Genomic DNA, 24,648 nt, shown 5'->3' with positions numbered 1-24,648 from the left:
AAACATCACATCTCTGATTTAAAAATGATTACAGTACTGTAATATTTCATGCTAAATCGATAACAAAAATGCCTTGATCATGCTACAAATTGTGTAGAGTAGGTTGGGAAAAAAGTTCAGCAGACTATTTTTATATAATAGGATTATAATAATAATAAACATATGGAGGAAACAGAGGTTTTTTAAATGAAGGTGACCTAGCCATCCTCACTGAGGAAGAGGACAGATCTTCCTCCTCCAAACTCGACCCCCATTCAAAATAGACAGATTGGTAGAACACAGGCATTTAAAGTAAAAGCAATGCACTTGCCTCGCCTCACGGTCTTAATTATCTCCGAATAATCGTAGATCCCCCCCCCCTCTCTCTCTCTCTCTCTCTCTCTCTCTCTCTCTGATTCTTTAATGAATGGCAGTTTTTTTTTTCTATTTCGTTCGAGAAAAAATTGCAACATGAATTTAGTATTGTTGTATAAAACACCTTCATAGCCATAATAATAATAATAATAATTATTATTATTATTATACGGGCACTTCCATGAAGTCCGAAGATTCATCGCCGGAGACCCAATTTATTCACACAATCTATCATATCTCTCCTTGAACCCATTACTGGCAACCCATTCACCACTCTCCAAGAAAAAAATCTAGTCCTCACACCCCTACTGACCACACCTTTATTCAGCTTCTAGGGATGACCCTTTGTTCTGGTCCCTCTACATTTCCTCTGCATCTATCCAATAAAATCCTTTAAGCAACTTAAATGTTTCTAACATATTCCCCTCTTTTTCTCCTATCAACCAACTTCTGCAATCCACACACCTTCAATCTAATTATCATAGGAAACATTCCACAGGCCATTCACCACCTTGGTCACTTGCTTCTGAATCCTCTCTGCCGCTTCCTCATCCCGAAGAAACCCAGGAAACTAGACTTGAGCACAGTAATACAAATGTGGACGTATCAAGGCCTTATAAAGAGAAATAACAATTTGTCTCTACATGTTAATGTGTTCTTCAATAGCCAAGTAATCTTATGGGCAATCTTAGCAATATGTCCTGTACACTTTAACTTTCTGTCTACCACCACCCGTAAATCTCTAGCTTCATCTATTTCCTGGAGCACAGTGCCATGAATGTAATACACAACTTGTAATCTATTTATCCCAAGATGCACAACTTTCTATTTCTCAACACTAAATTGACACCTATTAACTGAAATAAAAATAATGTATGTAGAAAAAGAAATTCTGGAGGAAAGAAGAAAGCTGGATTAAAATTCCAGCTACAATGGAAAGAATTTTCTGCGCCATTTTTCAGGTGGAGGTCGCATGGGTTTCTACTCCTTAGCAAAGTGTAATATAAAATTATATTTGATATATAATTATAACATTACTGGAAGACAGCAGGAAAACACCAATCTAAGATCATATTCTGCATTCATCACAAAGGAATACATACTTCTTGAGACTATTCTAACTCAGAGACAGGCACTTGAGATAAAATTTAGATATTACATAGTAGTGAAGAAAGCAGATACACAGTGACAGTCGCAAAGATTATTTTGCTATATATTACGTGACACAAGTAATAATAATAATAATTTAAATTATAATGACAAAAATCTAACCATGCTACCAAGCGGATTTTCAATTTTAGGAAATTCAAAACTATTTTTAAACTTACGTTTTCAACATACTGCTCCCGGATAAATGGACAAGTGATAATTTTAGAAAGCGACTCGCAGAAGTTCAAGGCATAAAGTTTATCTTCGCCGTGAAATATATTAATAAAACACGGCCATTGTAATTTTTTTTGTAATTCTCATTCTTAATGTATAACAAAAATCGTAAATACGGACGTCTAACTTTTATACCGTCAAGAGCTGAAATAAAAATCTTAGTTAGCCACAATATGGCTGAAGGAATAATCAGAAATGATTTCTATTTATGGGTTTAGGAAAGTTCATTTGGCTTCTCTGGATAAGCGATGTTTTTAATGATCACAGAGCCCCCTTTACTTACTGAATATTCCAAGTATGCTATGTTTCACACCTAATAAACGGAGTGTTCTCTCGCATAAGGTATATTATTGCTTATATATATATATATATATATATATATATATATATATATATATATATATATATAACTGAAAAAAAAAACTCGCGCCTCTATATTGGTAACAGTGATTAATTACAGAAAACCTGGCATATGACGAGATTTAGGAGTAAACCACTTACGTGATCGTCCTCGAACTTAAACGACGTTCCTCCCTCGTCAAGTAAGGATGTTATCAAGACTTAGAGGAATAGGTTAACATGAGTTATTCTAGTTTTATTAATTTGTGAGTTCTGTTACCTTAAGAAAAGCGTTAATGGATAGTGTAAGTGATCGCGTCAAACTGTATTCCACCGATTTGAGAAACCATAGGTATATTCGATATTTTCGATAATTTCCCTTTTTATAAAATTTCTATATTTATATTAAAATATTTGTCAGAATATTCTGCTGTGTCAATATAAATCGAGCGCAAGCTCTATTTACTTAGATGTGTTCGTTAAAGTATGTCATAATACGTTTTGTTCATTTATAACCTCATTATTCTAACTTTGCCTACCATCCTCACTTTATTGTGATCATTTTTATGCTCCACTGTTAATGGTATGATTGTTAAAGGTAGAATATTTATACTAATCTTGAATCAAATTCAACATTATTTTATTAATATACATATTATACAAAATTTTATTATAATATACATATTATAATTTTTGCTGTATATATTATGTATAAAGATAATATACAGCAAATTATAGCCGATTTGCTATCTCTGAATGTTTTCGAATTTTTCTCCAAGATGGCTGACGCCTAACTAATTTTTTTGTTTCCATACATTTCTCATTTATAATCGATTGCCCATTAATTGCGAACTATCCTAAACTCGTTTTCGCTGGTGATGTACTTATAGAATTTTAATAATGAATTTTTGCAATCTCTACTAGGTTAGATAGGCTACTGCACTGCTGAAATACACTTTGTTGAGTATTTTAAGTATTTGGACTATATAAGGCAAAGAGATATATTCCTAGAATCGAAAAAAGATGTCCCAGTAGGAACTTATCCGTTCGTAATACACGAAAATCAGTTCTAAGCAACATTATCTGCCGATGAAATGTAACACTATCACCAATGCCAAGTACGCATAGGAATACCCAAAAAGCAAACAGGAAGTACCAAAAAGTGGTTGAATGGGTAGAATGAAAAATATCGGTAGTCTGATATATAAATGATTGACAGAGAAATATAGGTATTTAAGTCAGTACTAGTACACTACGTAAACAGTTGCAAAATCTCGGGTTGAGGAAAGACAACTGCAAATAAGTCAAACATGAACTGCCCATCAACAGCACAAATTAGACTGGTGTAAAAACATTGTGACTGATCCACAGAACACTGACAGTTCATAATATGGAGCGATAAATCATGTATACTCTTTTCCGGAAGGGTTCGTCAGGCAGATGACTAGGGAAACATCGCCAAATACCAGAGTACATGATGCTATCTGGGAAGTTTGGTGGCGGTGGTGTGATGGTTTGGATATATTTCTCCTGATGCAGAGAGATTTCTGGTTATAGTACCCAGAAAGATAAACGCCAAAAGAATATATACACTCACGAGACAAAGATTATGACCCCCTATCCTGTTTTCGGTCAATCGCACTGTAGAGATGGCCAGAAAAAGGCCGGTGAAGGGCACACAAGAAAGATTGGAAGGTGTGATCGAGATCAACAGACCAGGACATGCTGAAGTCCAAATTTTCTGATCATTATTGTGATGTTTGCTCTTGTATTTTATATACTCTGTTCTGTTCTCTAAGACCGTTTTTTATTTTAATTAAACCTGCTCTGTACCCATACGATAAATAAAAATAAACTGGTGAAGAACATATAAAAAATGTTGGAAAGTGTGATCAGCATCAAAGGAGATACCACACGCTATTGAGAGACGAGAAGTTTAAATTTCTGAAAATGCGTTGTTCCAAAACTAATTTCAACATAGTATGTCATCTGTAAATAGTTTTTCATCTTATGTATTCTTAATCAATCCATGTTTAATATTTCTTATCTACAGCGTCACTTACCCGACTGTCAGATTTAGTAGCGCCTGGTCAATTCGATGGATTATTACTGTCACATCATGAAGTCCCCAAAAGAAAAAAAAATCTTCACTTAATTATTTCTTTTTTGTTTCGAAGAACTAGATTTATTCAAGTTTTGTTTAATAATTGGAAATCTTCATCTCTTATGTCGCAAAATGAGCTGCAGCTCATTTTGCGACATTTGAGCTGCAGCTGACCAGAGTAACAGTGACCAGATAACATGGTCACTGTTCAAGTCTTCTGACTCAAAATGTATGAAATTTATTCAAATTACGAAAATGAAAAGTAGTAGAAAAACTGAAACTACGAGTGAAACCTTGTGGGAAAGTGGAGAAAAATCATCACTAATGAGGGATGGCACGTTTCATTAAAAATGATGGCGAAAGCACAATCACTCACATGCAAAGAAGGTAGTACAGTTTTATGGGTAATTCTAAGAAAAAAAAAAGCATATATGCTTATAATTGTATGCTAGCGGTGGCCAAATCCCGGCTTCCAAGGTTGTTCGCTGTGGTTTTCGAGGCAATTTTGGTTTTGTTGAGTCTCTAATACAAGACAAAAATTCATGATAGCTACATAATATTTTTCGCAGGCATATAATAACATTTATGTATTTTTTCATATAATACAAACAAATATAAAAAAGTGAAGATAATGTTGTATCCCTCAAGTTTGCCCTCCGCGCGTTGTGCTGTGACGAGTGTGTTTTAAAATTATTTCTAAGGTGAACGGGTTCGAATACCGTCTAGGACGCGAATCTTTATCAGTGCTCTTCAACTGAAGGTGAGTTAGCCGGTCTCATAAGGAGGTATCAAGGTTTTTCATCCCGCAAAACAGGCATACCGGTCAACAGAACACCCGCAATTAACATATAATAGACTGGTCTCATAGCCTGAGATGCTTCGGCCATAAATCCAAATAAAGTAAACTAAAGTGTCAGGTGAGATACTGATGACTTTTCTCTACTTTAGAAGTAAAAGTTACATAACCCAGTAATTTTTATTTTTTAAAGGAGCCATAATTGAAATATAAGAAACAGAAAGAGGAAGAAGAAAATAGAATTTTTAAGGGGAGAAAACTTTGCCTTTACTGTTAGGGATGAGAAACCTGTTTCTTCTCTATCATGTGATACAATCACTTTAAAGCCAATAACTTAAAGCGTCATGAAATTAGCCATAACAATTTAATTACGGAATTTCCTCCCAAATCAGAACTGCGAAAGACTTAAAAAATAACAACGCTGAAGTTTAGTCTAGATGCTCAACAAACTGCGTTTCAACAGTCTGTAAAAAAAGTGGACTTAAATTTTAACTATTGAAGGTTTGGTAGTGCATGGAGTATTGCTCGTGTTCAACTTCCCAGTAGTGGAGAATTTGTTAAGAATAATTTCGCTGTTGTTATTGTTAGAAAAAATTTCAATTTCCCCCACACTACAGGAAGACATATCCCCAGATCAGTGCTGAAATGACATGCTGCACAGCGATTAGAAAATGTGCGTTGCATTCGTTGATGTAAAGTCAAACCAGGAAAAAGAAAGCGGACTACTCACTCTGTATCTCTGCCCGTTTATTAAATCATTCATGTAAGATCTTCATTAAAATTTTATGGTATACTTAAATTCTTGTCACAGAACCTATTATTCCCATTCGTTCCATCTATCTCCTTACCTTGTAATCGATATATGGAAGTCCCTCATCAATGGATGAGGGACTTCCATATATCGTGCAGAATGAGGTCTTTGTTCTTGTTTAGATTGTCGTGAATGCATATGACATCACTAGACTCTTTGAAAATAGACAGAAGATGTGATCTTAAGCAAAAAAGCATCGAATCCGATGGCCGACTCATTTCATGGTGTTCTGTGGAGACATAATACCTGAATAATCTTTGCATTTTCGGACAATGTTGCTATAATATCGGCCCATGTATGGTAATGCCTCTACGGGAATGAACTGGTCATCGGCTTGATGCCTTTTGTCAAAGATCACCTCCTGTCTTGTCTTTGTCAAGGAGTTTAGCGAGGTCATACTCCACAACGGCAATCATAACAAGAACCAACGCCTCGTTCTTCAAAACATTTATAAGTCACTCATTCATTCATGAAATACATCAAATTTCTCTTACGCCAACAATCATCTACTAGTCATACAAAACAATCTTCAAAATTTATTTTTTACGTTTGTTTTCTTGTGCTTGATCATGATGGTTCTAACTATTCCATTCCATCAGGGGTTCTAACAGGCACTCAAACGCCTGCGACCTTCCAACTATTCTTGGACTTCTCAACCGTAATTCAAGGATAAGGTGGTTAGCCCTATCTACGTCTGTAGATGCGTGTGTGTGTTAACGGGGCTGGTTTGCCTGTTCTGGGGGACGAAAAACCCGAGTTTCCGGGTGAAATAAACCTCCCTCCGTATTAGACTGGCTAACTCACCTTTCGTCGAAAGAGACCACACAAAGATTCCTTACGTCACGGACGGGAATCGAACCCAGGTCTTTCTGCCCAAAGGGCTTCGTCTAAACTGACTGAGCCACGGAGACTCTTTATCATGATGATACTGTGTGATATTTCTTTTAAAATAATATAAAGAATTAACAATCAATCAAAAGAACAGGTAAGTAGTTTCACATACACACATCGATACAGATAACTTGGAATATGAAATAAAAAAGAGTAGAACTGGACAAGTATGAGAAGCAGTGAACAAACATCTAAAATAGAAGAGAAAATAATAAAAATAAAACAGCTGAATATGGACGAGGGGAAAAAAAAAAGACAATTCCTGACTTCTGAAACGAAATGTCACAGAATGATAAACAGAACTAACAACTAAACTTAAACGCGTTGTCAGAAAACTGCAGCATGACTAAGAGACAGAAACCAGTTTTCTGCAAAAAAATTAGCAGTACTAAATATAACATCTAACTGTTTTAAAGCATTACGTTTTATTAAAAAACAGTATCTGTAAGAAAGAAAACGTTATGTTAATAAAATTGATCTTATAATACAAAATGTGTATAAATATGTTTGACGGTAAGGAAAGAAGAACAAAATAATCATAATACATTAATACAAATATGAATCATAATAGGAATAAAAACGATATTCTATGGAAACGGGCAGAAAATTTATTCCTATAACTAACTTAGAGTGACTTGGATTTAAATCGAAAACTTTGAAAATATTTTTTGTTAGGATACTTTTGAATAATTACATTTCTAATAGCACCCATTCTAGGTTCATGACTGTATCGCTGGTAATAAGAAATGACAACTAACTTCTTTAAAGCTCATCTGTTATGGATCAAGAGCTGCCAAATGGTTCATGATTTGGCAGTCCATGATTCGTGAAGCGATGTAACAGTTTTAACTAGGTTTGAGTTATAGGATATCATTATTATGTTAGTGAGAATATCTAAATGTTTGTAATGATAGGCAAGTATTCCTCACTTGCTTTTCAATGAAAGAACGCCTCGATCTATAGATGCCATTGTGTTAAAAGAAACACCACACCACCCGTGATGAATGGGGAAAATGACCCCGGAAAGTCGTTTCAAGATAATTTGAGCCCAGGTGTGATTTTTTTTTTTCAATTATGCGCTTTGTTATTTACGGAAGTGAAAAAAATATGTTAAATTATTACATTATTTGAGTTAATATTGGCATAACGTGCTGTACACTAACTGGAATAACTAGGAAATGCTGGCAGGGTCAATGCTGTAACTAATAGTGCCAAGAGAGAGAGAAAGAGAGAGAGAGAGAGCCTCACGAATGCTTTTAGGAGTGGGCGGAAAGTGGAACTTTCCGCCCACTCCTAAAAGTGGAAAGTAAACCACTTCCTGAAGTGGAAGTAAACCACTTCAGGAAGTGGTTTACTTCCACCCATAATAAATTGCTTCTCGCTACTTGCGTTCGGTTTTTCGTGTTGCATTTCATTTAAAAATGTCGTTTATACTAATATGGAAATTACTGCTTAGCTTTCGTTAAAAATATATTCGATTCGTGAACATATTCAGAATTCGGATATTTTAACGATGTGGGAAGACAACTATACAATATGCTCAATAAAATTCTTTCTCTTGTTCGTAGCGAATTCATAAAGAAGATTTTCATCCTCATCGAAATGAGAATATACCGATATAAAAAGAAAAACAAGCAAAACGTTTATGATTTAGTTATTCTGACTTCAATGAACAAACGAAAGGTGTTCCACTTCTACTACATGCATCATTAATATAATCATAAGCCCCCATGAACTGTATGCACTCGAGTTTCAACCAACAGTAATTAACCTAGTAATTTAATTCTATGAACGTTACGCATTCTCTCTGACCAATCAGTAATCTGATATCATGATTAACCATTTACGGACAACTGATATAAGCAGACTGGATCTTAATTTCGGAATTTATAACAAAAATCTCGATCATTTTTCCACGAAATGCTTAGATAACTCTTTTTTTTTTTTTTTTTTTTTGTCCATTTGACATATGAATGCTAGAAAATTTCCGAATACTGAATTATTTCTAATTAATGATCTTCATATTTGTTTGCAATTAATTCAGACTGACATCCCTTTACAAAATATAATTATTTGAATTTTCTTTCTATTTCTTATTAAGCATTATCATTAAACAGCTTCTGCAATAATTTATAATAAAAACATTATAAATAATTCATATACGAAATCTTGCCAGACAAAAGATTATTTCATTTAATATTAATTTAAAGGATATTAACACTTTCATTGCCAAGCTGAAAATTGGAATTTCGTGTGGTGGCTAAATTTTTTTAAAATTTTTTTCATTTAGTTAGCGACGTCCACGCGATAACGCGTGATCGGCCGTTTGGTGAGAGCTCGCATCGCGCGATATCGCGTGATTGGCAATGAACGTGTTAAATAATGAAGTCTAACATAAATACTAACACTTGAAGAAGCAGTTGCACATATTGTAAACTAAAATAAAGATAATGAATATTGAACTATTTTAATAAATATTTCTAAAAACTATGAAAGAATATGAAAGTAAACGTGATTCCTTTCAAAGCTTCTCTCCTGTTGATGCGCGAACTCACCAATTCTTTTCGTGAATAAAAAACAGCGTTAGAACTCTGATTGAGAGAGATAATACCACAATTCATGGCGAATTCTTTCTATATCCTTAAAACAATTCCCTTTCAACTTAATTTTAATTTTCTATTTTATAAAAAAAAAAATAAAATATAATTTTATTACCAAAGGGAATAGGAAGAGCTCCTTTAGCGCTAATTAACCTTTTTAAAATCCTGGGCAGCTGTTCTCCACCATTCAACTATCACTGATAGTGATCTCGAGGCTATCAATGAATCATGCCTTCAAGGAAAAGACAATTGCCACCATCTTGTGGTCGTAAATCTTAACATGTATATACTATGTTAGAAATAGTGTGAATACTACGGTAGATTCCGGGAACAAAAAAAAAATCGGAAGATTTAAGATATTTGGCTATTAGGCATTGATGAATATATAAATTATCAAAGTATTATAAAATAGTAATCCCAGAAAACTGAAATCAGAGCAGACACACTGCTATGGTGGAGAAATAGCCTCCACTTTTCTTGGAGAAGTTTGTTGATCAAACCAACTGTTATTCCTTTATTCAAACAACTGAGCTCTCTGAAAAGGCCAATGCCGTTTCCTTTGACGGTTGGACCAACAGAAAGTTTTGTATCTGCAATGCTTTCCAAACTATCTGGACTTTGTTGTTGACTCATAAATTTTAGTTTACCCATGACTTTCTTAGCGTAAACTTGTTTCAAGAATTCACATGTTTCTCAGATTTTGTCCAATATCTGAGATCGCTTTCTTCTTGATAACTCATCACCAACTCCTTATACATTAATGACAGATTGAAGAGCCCTACAATAGAGTATCGAGCTACCAGACTTATCGTCTACCTTCGGATCCATTCCCAAAACTTTTGGACTGTATCATCTTGTTATGTGCAATATCCTGCAATATGTAGTGGGATATACCCGATCAAGAGTACAGAGATGTCAAAATATTTAGAACTGGACATTTCTCGGTTCTATTTTTACATACTTTTTCAAAACAGGTTGAGAGACGCATCCTATAATAAACTGAACATTCAGCATATTACTGAAATTTTCAGAAAACCTCATTTTGAATTTGCTTCGATTATGTATGAAAGAAGAAATAGCAGGTCAGAATCCCCTTCGTCCTCAACAGAGTCGTATTTTCAGATGAAACAAGGTTTCACATGTTAGGGAATATAAGTAAACAGGCATAAATATCAAATTTGGAGTTCTAATTCCAAAGTGAATGTGTATCTTTGTGTATGGTTATGGGTGTGCATGCACTTACAAATCTAGAACTGCTAGGCCTTTTTTCGTTACGCAAAATAAATAAGTATCGCTATAATTGTTGCGATTTATATATTCTTCCACCTCAGGAAATTCTGATATCATTTCATGATATCAATTCTGATATCCTGCATTACTAGGTGATCAATTTCTTCGTCACCTAGTAGTCCAGATCCTACAGCCTTTGATCTGCTTCAATAGGTTTCGTTAAGAAAGTAGATACATCAAAAGTGACGTCACCATAGGAAATAAAAGACAAAAATGAGGTACTACAGCTACACAGAAAAAGCTGAATTACCTGTTCGATGTAATGCGTCAATATTGAATTGGTTCATCTCAAATAAAAATGAATAAATAAAAATAAATAAGGTAGACTTCAGATTGTTATGTTTCGCAATGTTTATTCCTGTTATACATTACTTCTGTCAATAATATGGACATGTAAAGGACAATATACTTTTGCGGAAACCTCATCTTATAGCAACACTTTTTATAACCTGATGCACATAATGTACAGTATGATGTTGAGAGTACAGTATCCCTTTGTATTTTTTAAAGTACTTATACAGCAGTAAATGAAATCGCTTATTTAAACGATGCTGATTTAATGAAATTACCGTTTGGCAAATAATACAAACTTTAAAAAAAATAATCACGATTACGCTGCTTGAGAACCCGATTTGCTAACTGATACCCGTTAAATTCTAACGTAGGAAAGAAAAGATTGCCAATCAATAATGACGATAACGGGAATCGATACAGGGAGTCGAATTTTACAACTTTGACATTTCAACGTTCTAAAAACGAGAACTATTAACTATATCTAGATAAAGAATTCTTTCATGCGAAGGTTTTGTTAATCGAACATAATTTACCAGTATATGCACCGATACAAAGAGGATGTCACTGTTAAATAGTGAAAAACTAGTCGGAGGGCACACTTTTCATATCGTTTAGTTTGAATTACGTTCATTGAACGTAATTCAAACTAAACGATGGTCATAATGGAAGCAGGAAGGAAGAGAAAACTATCCCCTAGCATATGGTTGACTTAGGAAAATGTGAACTTGACAGATTTTAATCTCACTTTCCATTGTATTTCTGAAATACTCAACTGACATTTCCTTGTTAATTCCAGTTTGCATTTCGTAGCATATAGTATGTGAGAAAAGAAAAGTGTATTCTACAATTTTGACATCTCAACGTTCTGAAAATGAGAAGCATTAAAAATATCTAGATATCTATATCTGATATGGGCATTTAATCTGGTGATACCTGATATATTTTCCATTTCCTTTTCAGAGAGAATCCTCAGGGCCTAAGAACATATCAGGTAGGAAACCAAATTAATGGTTAATTTTACGTAATCTTACTTACTTGGGTGCTTAATTTATGATGTTAACGAATAAATACCTTAAAAACTACGTGTCAGAAATCATGAAAAAAATAATTCAAATATACTGAAGATTAATTAAAATAATCTTGTGAAAAATAAAATGTTAAATTTTATTCTACAACTATTTTTTCCAGTTATTTAACCACAAATAGATGCCAAATAGATATTATTTTTTTATTTCGACTGGTTTCGTAAAATGCTTTGTTCCGCTTTATAAAGAAATAACACGAATAAACTAAAAAAACAAAACAAAACAAGAAAGCAAGTTAAAAACAGTGAACATCTCTAGTGAAAATATTTGAACACGTTTAAACAATGGAAAGCGTGCATTCGCTATTACGCTGGCTGCTGGTTCGTGGGTTGGTATATACTACTGGTAGATAGTGTGTCGTGAAGGATTAATGAAGACCAGATCTGATGTAAAATCATCCCTTGATTTTTGTTACACGCTAGAGGATCGTTCATCATTTCAGCTGATCCCTTGAACGCTAGAGTAAAAATGTTAATCTATGTGGAGCATTTTAGTTTGTTGCCATTCTACTTGATGTTTTGTTTTGTTTCTGTAGTATATGTTGTCAGCCCTGATTGGTGCCTTCTTTCTTTCTTTATTTTCTGAAATGTGAAGTGAAAATGTTAACTCCACATTTGGAATTAACATTTTAACTGGGATAGCATCTTCGCTCTCCAACCAAAAGGTTGCGAGTACGAATTCCACTGTGTCATGGATTAAGTTGACTGGATTTACGATGGGATCTACGGCTATGAGATTATATCTGTTAAATGAGTAGGTTTTCTGGCAAGTTTGTCCTTTTAGACAAAGTTGCCGGAAAAAAGAAAAACTTCGGAAAAAACCTGCCGAAAAAAAAAAGTTCCATGAGAGCTTGTAACTGAAAAATCCTTATAAACATTCCTCGAACATCCCTGTTTTTGAGGCTTGAATGTTTGTAAAAATCTTTAGGTGGAAGATGATTTTAGATGATTTTCTTCTCAGGACGCTAGACAATGTCCTGTTTATTGAAGACACATCGAAGTGGCTTGAAAAAATACACACTTGTTCTCCAGAAAAGGGGAGCAGAATCATATAAATCACATAAATTAAAACGAAATGTATGGGTTAAACATCAATTTTAACTTAATAATGTAGTTATTTGAACCACAGATCTATTTTTTGAATATTAAAGCTCTCTGTTATATTATATCACTCTAATCACTTACATTTCAATAACACTTTGAAATGCTTCGTTGATCATCTTGATCCATTATTCTCATGTAAACTAACAAAAGCTGCCTTACTTGGGTTATGACACTTCTTTCAGTTTTGACCTTCCAGTTATCTCAGGTAACTCAGAACTAATGTACGGCCATTTTCTTCCTCATCTCACTTGAACGTGTGCAGTGCATTCTCTTTCATTGGGCACCACGCCCCTATACTTTGTGGATTCTACGAATTAATCTTTACAAATATTACACTCCATTCAAATACTAAAGTTATCCAATTAACTAATTTATATAAGTGTTGCGCATGAACATTCATGTACTCAGTCGAGTAGTTTGCTATAATTGGATGAAGTTCTGGATTTTATAAACCATTATTCTATTCCTATTATTCCATATTTATAAACCATATTATTCTAAATGGAAATGATTATGACCTATCCTACTCTAGTATGATGGAGTGGGCTGGAGATTGGATGAAACAAGAAAGTGCTGTCATCCTTTTGATTAATTACGACAATCAACGTTCTTAACTTGACAACTGTTGCGTTCTCTTCATGCCACTACTATTAATAGTGATAGCAGTTATTTAAAAAATAATAATAACTCAAGGTACTTACTAACGCTTAAGGCAAGGCCCATGACCAGCCAAGTATCCTTGGCATTCATAATCAGAATTTTAGGATAAATGCTTTTAGGATTAGGCTTAAATATATATTTCTGCGTGCGCGTGTGTGTTCTTCTAGCCGGTTTGACTGGATGCAAGACAAAAAATCCTGAGTTTCCAGGAGAGGAAACCCTTCTACCTCTGTATGAGACCGGCTAATTCGCCATCAACTGGCATTCTTTACATCATTCAAGACGGGATTGGAACTCATGTCTTTCCAGCCAAAAGGCTTGGAAAAACTGACTGAGGTACGGAGGCCCTCTCTTAAAAAATGAAATACATCTAACTCATGGCTCACTCACAATATTAGCGCATTAGTGCATCATTAGGTTTCAGTTCTATCACTTAAATTAAATTCTATGGCTTCAGTGACTTAAATTGAAAGATCCGAGCTAAGAAGTGTATTATAGGTATATAGCCATGATGCACGTGCATGGTTAGAGATTATTTCGAAAACTCTCCACTGTTCTTTGATATAATTAATTTGTGAGTCTTTGATGGACATTTGATACCAGTTTTAAACTCTTTAATGCGTCCAGGAATAGTCATAAAAGATTTGATCAAGCGATGCAGAGACATGCGTTTACTATGTAGAAGTTATATTGCGACAATATTTTATCTTTCAATATCCAGGATTCTCGTGATTTAAAACTAGTTTCATAATATGAAAAAAACATTCAGCAAAAAAAGGAAGAAATCACCCTCCTATTGAATGTAAAAATGCACGAGGAAGCGGATTCGATTTCTCTTAGCACTTGAAACAATCAATCAACCGGGACGAAATGGCATCATGAAGATTCTCTATCTCCCTCCCCTCTCTGTTGTAGAGAAGAGAGAGATTATCATAATATAATTTGTTGTGAGACCACCACCGAAGTGTGACCACCACCACTGTGTAACCACAGAGATATGAAGTTGACTGAACAAGAACCACATCTATTCTTTAAAGCAAGGCTTCCAGAATATGTAATCTTTACCATGTCCAGGGCACTTAATGTGCTATAAGTTTACAACCTCTCACGGTTTGGGATTCACATAAAGAAAAATATGTATCTGAATAGAGTTTCCTTTATGACACAGTTCATCGTGACGTGTAAAATTGCCATATATTCTTCCGTTATTTGGAGCGGAGGGCCTTCGTAACGCAGTTGGAAGAATGGCGCAACATGTGCCCTTCAGTCGGAAAAGAGCCTGGACTGACTCCATTCATATCATGATGCAATAAATCTCCCTATACATATTTTTCCTTCTTCAAGCGAAGGTAAGTTCATCAACTCAAACGGAGAAAGCAGAATTATTCTCCCAGAATTTGAACTTTTCCTAATTGCAAAAAAGGCACTCTACCTGAGAACACACCTATTTAATAAACGAAAATATTGTTTGTGGAACGGATTGTATAACGTAGAGTGATCTCCTGGATTCTATGAAAATGCCACACTATACTACTACTACTACTACCAATAATAATAATAATAATAATACATATTGGATAATGCTACCGATTCACTTCTACTGGAAAGTTCATAAATGTGAAGAAAAGAATGTAAGACCAAAGATATAGTCCTTAAAAATAATCAGGAAATATACTGATTAACGGTTTCTAGTATGTCAATAAATTAGGCTAAGGAATTTACCATTTACTGACCGCTTTTTGGTAATAATACTGTATTATTAAAATTATAGCAAGCATCAGTTAAAGAGAGCTTGTCAATGCAATGAGTTGCTACACAAGTGTGAGAGATCAAATGTTTCAGGAAAAGTCACCCTAAATTGTCACAGTGCGCGAGTACGTTGATTTTGTTCTATCTAACAATAGCACTCAAGAGTAAAAGCAGCAAATGGAAGAAAAAAAAAAAGGTTTCAAAATATAGTTGATGCCAACGGTTTTATTATTATTATTATTATTATAAAAACCTCCATGGAGTCAAAGACTCATCGTGGGAGGTCCACTGTTATACACACAGTTTATCATACTGTGCCTTAAATATATTCACTCTCTCTGCACTCACCACGCTCTCGGGCAAAGCATTCCAATCACTCACCACTCTCCATGCAAAAAACCTGCTCCTCACTCCCTTGCTCACACCCTCCTTATACAGCTTCCGGGAATGACCTCTTGTTCTCCTGCTATCCTCACCCACTCTGTGCAAAACCTCCCCGACATTAATCTGGTAATAACCACTTAACAGCTTATATGTCTCAATCATACCCCTCCCCCTCCTCATATTATACACCGATTTCTGCAAATTGCATTTTGTCAATCTGACTTCATACTCTACATTCCAGAGATCAGAAACCACCTTAGTCAATCGCCTCTGAACTTTTTCCAACGCAATTTCATCTTTTTGAAAACCAGGTGACCAAATCTGTGCACAGTAATCCATATGTGGTCTGATCAAAGCCTTATACAAAGGAACTATAACATCCTTACTTCTACAAGTCAATGTCCTCCGCATCATTCCCATTATCCGCTGTGTTGTCTTCACTATTTTAGTAACATGTCCCCGAAATTTTAGGTCCTTGTCTACAATCACTCCCAGATCTCTCATTTCCCCTACCTCTTCCAAGATATTCGCACCGATTGTGTACTTTACATCTCATCTCTGCTTCCCAAATTTCAAAACCTTATACTTTGAAACATTGAATTGACATCCCCACTTATTTACCCATTCAGACAGTGTATTTAAGTCCTCTTGCAAAGCTACAGCATCCACACTACTCCTGATAGCTCTGCCCAACTTTGCATCATCTGCAAACAACTGCACATCACCATTCAGATCTCTCCAGATATCATTTACATACAAATTAAACAGCAATGGACCCAAAACAGACCCTTGAGGTACACCACTAGTAACTTTCCTCTTCTGGGATATCGCTCCTCCATAGACAACTCGCTGATACCTATCAGACAACCAATCTACAATCCAGCGAACCAATCTACTGTTCAGCCATATCCGTTCCAATTTAATTACCAGCTTGTCATGTGGCAATTTATCAAACGCCTTTGCAAAATCTAAATATACCACTGTATATGCAATACCCTTATCCAACGCATTTGTCACTTTATTATAAAAAGTAAGCAGGTTGCTAGAGGACGATCTTCCTTTAGTAAATCCATGCTGGCCGCCAAAGAGTATTTTTCTGTTGTCAACCCAATTCTGAACTTTATTCCTAACTAACTTCTCTAATACCCTGACCACAACTCCAGACACACAGACTGGTCTATAATTCAAAGCCTTACTCTTATCACCTCCCTTATGAATTGGAACAATTTTACCATCTTTCCACTCTTTTGGAACTTGACCCAGTGAGAGTCTCATGTTGAAAAGATATACAAAAGCTGTTAACTCTCTGGCACATTCCCTCAAGACACGTGGTGAAATAGCATCAAGTCTATTCAATTCCTCATATACCTCCTGTTCACTTACTAACAGTTCCTCCTCCTCCTCCTTTCCCACTGCTTTCAAGTTCTACATGATGCCACATTCACAAGAATGAAATACCTTTAGAAATTACTCACTAAATATCTCAACTATATACTCCGCAGCGGTTATCATTCCTCCGTTTTCACCAATCAATCCCATCCTACCATAATCATTCTTTCTTCTACTGGCGACATATCGAAAAAACTCCTTAGGATTTTTTTGGCCGCTTTAGCTAACTGCTGCTCATACTGCATTTTTGCTACTCTTATCAAGCTAGTCACCTTCTTCGCCTGCTCTTTGTACTTCTCATGCAACTGGTTGTTATAAATACTCATTTTGTGTTTCTTCCATAATACCTTCTTCTTCCAGATTGCATACCTTATCTCTTGATTCATCCATTTTACACCCACTCTATTTACCCTCATGACCTTTGGAATACACTCTGATATTGCCTCCACCAAATAGTTTTGGGCCATACTCAATTTGATGGAGGCTAAATTGAGTATGGCCCAAGCAGCATTGATATCCTTTCCATCCAGTTCCTCTTTCCAATTTATTATCGCAAGCTGTTTCCTGAGCTTTTCGTAATTACCAGTCTTATAATTCCACATATATCCCTTTCTAACAGACGTCATCGAATGACTGGTCACCTTGCACGTGATCACCTCGTGGTTACTCTCACCAACTGGTGGAAGATTTGACACGTCATTTATAATAACATCATCTGATGAGATGATCAAATCCAATACTCTTGATCCTCGTGTACCCTCCGTTACGTGCTGCCTAAGGTAATTATCTTTCAAAAACTCCAAAAATTCATTTTCTTTACCCCCAGATGCAGTCTCTTGCTTCCAGTCTATATTACCATAATTAAAGTCGCCCATAATGATAACTCGTTTCTTGCAAGCTAGGCCAATTTGCCTATACATTTCCTTCTCATTACCCTCCATATTACCAGGTCCATACAACACCCAACTAAATATTTCATCCTGTTTACCTCACAACATACCGCCTCAAAACCGTGACCACTATTTGCACCTTGCAATTCCACCTTAGATGGGCACAACTCATCTGCTACCATTAACAGTACTCCTCCCCCCTTTCTTCCCTGTCTATATTCACGAAAAATATCATATCCGTTCATCTCTATTCCTGTCAGGATGTCATTGTCATCTAACCACGTCTCACTTATACTAACAATTTTGGGGCGAACAGACTCGAGCAAAGCAACAATTTCGTTCCCCTTATTTCGAATACTTCTAGCAGTAGTGAATAAACATAAGAAATCATTACTGCTTTTACAAGTCCAAAGAACGTCACTGCTACGATGTGACTCTTCAATATCTTCCCCAGTCACTTCCTCTATATTACCACCAATTCTACAACTTTCTTCACACCTAAACTCTTTCCACCCATCCCAGGCCATCTCAATCTGTTTGTCCGCTTACACATTCACCTCTGAATTCAGCACCCGCATGTTTCATAAAGTTTCTCCCCGTCCACCTTGACTCCCCCCGTTTCCCTGTTCGTGTTGTACCTCCACTCTCTCATTTACTTCATTCATAATATTCACCTCCCCATTTGCAAGTGAACAAATACCTCTCCCTACCTTACTTTTTTGCTCTTTCATATCACTTCGCACCACCTCAGATATATTCATTACAGTCATTACCTCTCCTGCCAGTAACAATCTCTCCAGCAGACTCACACCAAAACCATTTAAATGCAGCCCATCTTCTTTATACAATTCCATCCGTCCCTCAAATTCCTCCCACACATTCACAAAATGCACTCCATTCTCCTCACATAACTGAGCTAACATATCATTCATAATCTTTGCCCGCTTCCTCATTTCATCACTATCATACCTTGGCAACACACTGACTACCTTTCCTACCACATGCTATCTTTAACTCTCCTTAATAATCTCCTTATATCCAATCTGGCATTTTCCTTGTTCCCATCTAAATAATTTGTTCCTACTAAAACCACCAATTCTTGTGCTCTCTTATTCCTCACGTCCAACGCTTCAATCACTCTCTCCATTCTACCACCAGGAAAACAAACCTTATGCATCTTCTCATTCACCACACCTCTAATAATGGAATCTCCATAGAGAACCACTCTCGAATCATTCGATATATCTTTCTCATGGCCATCTTTCTTCTGCTCTTATTCACTCTTCCATGTATGTCTCTAATTCTTTTCATCTCATTTCGCATGCAGTTTATATCTTGCTTCATCATCATCAACTCTGCTTTCATGTCCACATCCAATATATATTCCTGTCTGTCATTTTCATGTAGTTTCATATTATGTCTTTGGATATTTTTGGTCGCGCAGCATCTACAGCGGTCCTCACAATGATGTTCTGACGAGGATATCCAAGGATAATTAACTGACCCATTTTCCTTCTCTTGAGCAACATTCTGATCCTGTAATGGAAGCTGCTGATCATGTATTTTAGGAATGTTTGGCATAACAGCAGGATGTATTCCAAGACATCATCATCATCATGGATCTACTGTCTTGATGTGAAGAACTGGCGCAAGGTGAAACTGCAGCTCCAGGTAATGAGTGAGACATCAGGTTCGACATTTTTTATCATACTTTGTGCAACTTGAAGAGAAGTAGATAATTCAGATGATACAGAACAAGGAACTAATATTTGGCTATCTGTACTTAGCCCTGATTCTATGTTATTTGAGTGAGTTTCAATTAACTCAACAGTATTAAGAATAGGCATCGTATTCATTACTAGGATTGACAATGAATCTTGGAGCAAACTTTCAAAAGATGTTGTCAACGCCTGTGATTCCTCAATTTCTATTATTGTATCTTCACTTTGGTGTGATCCTTTTACCAACACTGAACTCTGTATAGATGGAAATGAGTTCTGAACTGGACTAGGATATATATTTGAATTAGAAACAGAAATCTCATTTAATGGGTAATCAGTTCCTGACAGTTCTAACCTTCCTTCACTTGTGAATGACTTTATTGAGCTGTTGGTATCTTCTGGTGTGTCTAATTCATTTACTTTTGATGACACATTGGCCTTCATGCCTTTACTGTTAGAACCACGAAGATAACTACTTCGAGGTCTTCGTCTTTTCTTCTTAATTACCGGTGGAAATTCTATGCTGCGTTTTTTCTGTTGCACCTCAGCAAGTAACGAGGCCAGGTTACTTGAGTCACGTTCACTCTTCTCCTGAATATCAATACTGGAAGTATCCCTCTGTGCAACTTCTGTACAGATTTCAACATTCAAACTTTTAGCAGCACTAAGCAGCGTGGCAAGCTGGTCCTGCGAAATGATCACTTCACCCTTGTACATAAAATCTATTATCATTTTTAAATCCGTGTATTTTATATCTTTGAGAATAACAACTGGATGTTTACAAGAGTTTTCAAGAAATATGCCATGAAAGAAAGAACTGCAGGCAGACAACACTATTTTGTGTGCTTTAAGTCTCTTACCTTCACATACTAAAGTCACATCTACAAAAGTTTCAGTAAACAGTAATTCATTAAAAATAGTTAGTACATTGACATGGTGATTATTCCTTCTTAAACAGATCTGCTGAGCCTCCATCTTCATAATCTAGTAACATTTTTTTTAAAATTAACCAATAACAAGTTGTAAAAATGAAACTAGCACCTAAATTGTTGTATCTTTACCAGCAATACAATGGTTCATACACGTGTAAATTAGGCCTAACTCGACGCGTACACGAAACTCCAATCAGTGAAAAATGACACTGCATTACTGACTTTACTCACCACATTAATGACTTCATTTATTCTATGAATGTCTGATCACACATATACCATCAATATAATTGAACTTCTGCACAAACTAATAATGTAAACACGAGAACTGAAAATTATCCGACATCAACTAACACGCCACCTAGTTTATCTGTTGGAAAATTTCCCAATATTCTGGCAGCGATCTTTATCAGGCGGTGGAAAATACCAACGCATATACCATTTTAGTATTAGTTATCTACACAAAACTGTCATATGCGCACAAAGCGCACGAACTTTAAATTGAGTGCTCTATTTTTAACGAAGCAACCTGTATGGAATCACACCCTGGAAATATCAACAAAGCTAACCAAAACTAAGACTGCCCATGAAAGCTGTTGTTTATTAGACAGTGTTACGAATTTCTATCAGAATATATTCTTAAAAACTACGCACGATACAGTGGTAAGGGTCTTAACAGGTAATTAATAAAAGAAATTCATCTGGGATAACTTTGTAAAGGAAAACAAAGTGCCATTTTTATGTGGCAAGATCACATATTTTCAGTTTATATACTAGTAGACTGTCTAAAATGAAAATCCTTATTAGTTACCAAATTTTATAACATTAAAACTACAGAATAGTTTCGTTTTATACCAGAGAAAGCATCATCATTCGTATCATTACAACTTTCATAAATGAACTAAGGAACTCAAGAGAAAAAAAAAGCCAATTCAGAACTGTGTTAAGTTGAACATACACATTGCCTACAGTACAGAAAAATGACAAAAAAAAAAAGCTTCTTTTCCGTTACGCCTTTCAAATAATTAGCGTCATATTTACGCGTAGGCAAACATGCTTGCAACATCCCATTATGAAGCGTGCTAAAGCCAAAATCTGTTTATTTTAAAGAGTGTATAATTTCAAATTTTTAATGCAATAAAATAATTTAATTATACTGATATTGGAATTGCGACCGAAGCAGCTTGAGCTAAGAGGCAGTGTATTATGTCTATTAACCGCATGCATTCTCGAGCCAGTCAAGGGAGAGAAATCCTTGGATATTGTCGATACTGAATGAGCTGTAAAATAGAATTAAATGATAATTTTAACTACTTTAAATTAATTTTAGCGTAAATAAATAGGTGTGTCATTTATTTAATATCATTTAACTTTTGATATTTTTATATTCAATTTAATTTTTAATTTTATATATCTTTAATTTAATTTAATAATTTATACGATTTTAAATTATATATAACACATTTTGTCGAATGTTATGTCCAAAAATATATAAGTATTAAAACTCTGTAAGGGAAATGTAACTGAAAAACAATAGGCGATGAGTACAAATGCCTTAAATGCAGCCCTAAGAATTAATATAAATACATGTACCAAAACAGTGGCAAAGAAAGGAATCCTAGAACCAAGGAAACGCTACAACACACCTCCTGTCAACTTAGTTGTCACACTAAAACGCAAGATACACCTTGGCTTTGATGAATTCTTTGTTTCGGCTCACTGAGCGGTTCCTCTTTTCTACACATTGCTTCATAAAGTCGTAATATTTAGGAGGACAGAACTGCAAACCCACAGAACAACCTGGTAAGTTTGCAGTTCTCTACTTCTTAGTCTGCAATCCCCGATGCATGGGACTGATAAATAAAAAATCAGTCAATTTTAAATGCTTGAAAGATGAAACTAACTCATCAGAAGAGATACTGATCATAAATACGAACGTTAAATAGATAGATTGGAAAATGTAATATTTCTGAAACCTATGCTTTCTAGTCTCTGGGATTGGCTAACTCCGTTTTGTTTAGGAATAGAAAAGAGAGTCTCTTTCTATGTGAATCCAACTCTTTCAAAAAAAGTGGCGTGGGTTTTATTGACTACGCTGAGTTATTGTGAATACAGAACAAAAATTGCGTTTCATTATTCACATAACACCGAAATCTGAAACACATTAATCTTCCTGACATCTCGAAATATGCCAGAACAATTGTCTCAAAAGCATATTAGTAGAGTCGTTTCTTGTATTTAACTCAATGCTATACGCAGTGACTGTAATACAAAATAATGAAACCTCGTGTAATTAGATCTATTTTTTTTTCATCTTCTACAGTAAAGGTTGTTTCCTTATTCTAGCACCTTGTTGGACTTTGTTTATCAAAGAGCTTCAGAAGTTAATAAAAACAAACTGGCCAGTTGCCAGCCTTCTCTGTTCTGACTAAATTCTCTTTCTCCTTCCAGGCCGCGACTAGGTCACCGGCAACACCACCACTACACGCACAACACGAGCCGCTTTTCGACCGCTATTCATCGTATTCCACAGCGGAACGCTTCCCACGCCCTGCCGAACATTCGAAGAGGAACCAAGGGTACGTTTAATTGAAATCTATCATTTTCTTTATGGAGACTATGTATATGCTGTATGTGTAATCTTAAAACTATTCTACGGAACAATAATTGGAACGAAGAGACCTTTGAAACACAGCCATCTTACAAGCACCTCCTCCTCCTCGCACTTCTGCAAAGAGACACACAAGGGGAAGAACAAGAGAGTGACACGGATTTCTGCTAAAAATAATCGCTCTACGTTGAGTGGTGTCACATTTGTTTATTTTGAGGCGGACTGATTTCAAATACGAGAACTTTATGGGTTTAGCAAATTATGGGTTATTTTAGTTAATTAAGAATTGAATAATGAATGTTTAATTTGGTTTAATTCACTAAATTAAACGTTTACTTCTTTCATTTAATTTTCAAATAATAATCAATAATAAACCGACTGAAAGCTGTAACATGCAAGAAATATATCGTTAGTAATTAAGAAAGGAGATGATTATTAAAGTTAGAATAGCATGATTATATATGGATATATTAGACTTAAGAGTCTAATCAGTCCCTTTCCCCACACAACCAAAAAACCCTCTAAATAATACATACCACTCCTATACTATACTATAATATATGTTGTAAATTTACCAGCATCGTTTTAAAGGTCATCATCACTTTCTTGTTCTTTTGAATTTCTGTTTCTGTTTAATCACGTATCGCTATATAATTGTATAAAAATTGAAGTTAAAGACACCCTAGGCATCTATCCTTAAAAAATCAATGCAGAGACAGATTTCTTTAGAACATGTATGTGCCCTCGGGATTAGATGTGCATAAATGGCCCAAATTTATTAATAAAATCAACATTTAAATGGAATTCATGAATAAAATCATTAATGATAGAATCATGAACAAAATCATGAGAGAGGCACCCGCTACAAACAGGCAGTAGACCGCGTCCCTTCAGGAAAGAGAGGATCTGCATAGAAATGAGATAATGAGAAGATTGATTGATTTTGAACTGAGGATGATAGTAAGAACTAGGCTGGTAAGAATATCTCGAAAACAGATGCCATCATAACAAGGTAGTAAACATCACGTTAACGTCTGGCATGGCATATGGCCAGCTGGAAAGAGCTGATGAATTGACAGCGTAGTAACGCCCAATCAACGTGCTACAATTGGTCAAATGACTAAGCGAATTACCAGGGACTGAAACTAAGTGTATGTGGACAGAAATACCAAAAGATTGCAAATAAAATAAAAAAAAAGTCACATGGGAGATAGATGAATCTAGTTCTTGTTATTTTATGCGCACGGGAGAATATGGTGACA

At 35.4% G+C, this 24,648-nt stretch overlaps 1 protein-coding gene across 2 annotated transcripts in view; it reads left to right on the top strand.

Annotated features, from left to right (window-relative positions):
• The window catches only part of LOC150095905 (uncharacterized), a 112,252-nt gene that overhangs the window by 46,688 nt on the left and 40,916 nt on the right, over positions 1 to 24,648 (top strand). For both annotated transcript variants that reach the window (XM_090409440.1, XM_090409441.1), the window contains 2 exons: positions 11,823 to 11,853; positions 23,227 to 23,354. In XM_090409440.1, the coding sequence (XP_090265566.1) occupies positions 11,823 to 11,853; positions 23,227 to 23,354 (159 nt within the window). The remainder of the gene's footprint in view (positions 1 to 11,822; positions 11,854 to 23,226; positions 23,355 to 24,648) is intronic.

Source organism: Typopeltis vanoorti, chromosome 19 (genome assembly GCF_054136105.1).
Source record: "Typopeltis vanoorti isolate ZY-2024b chromosome 19, IOZ_Tvanoo_1.0, whole genome shotgun sequence".
Lineage (NCBI taxonomy): Eukaryota > Metazoa > Arthropoda > Arachnida > Uropygi > Thelyphonidae > Typopeltis > Typopeltis vanoorti.
Note: the sequence above shows the minus strand (reverse complement) of the source record. Positions and strands in the feature narration are given on the sequence as shown.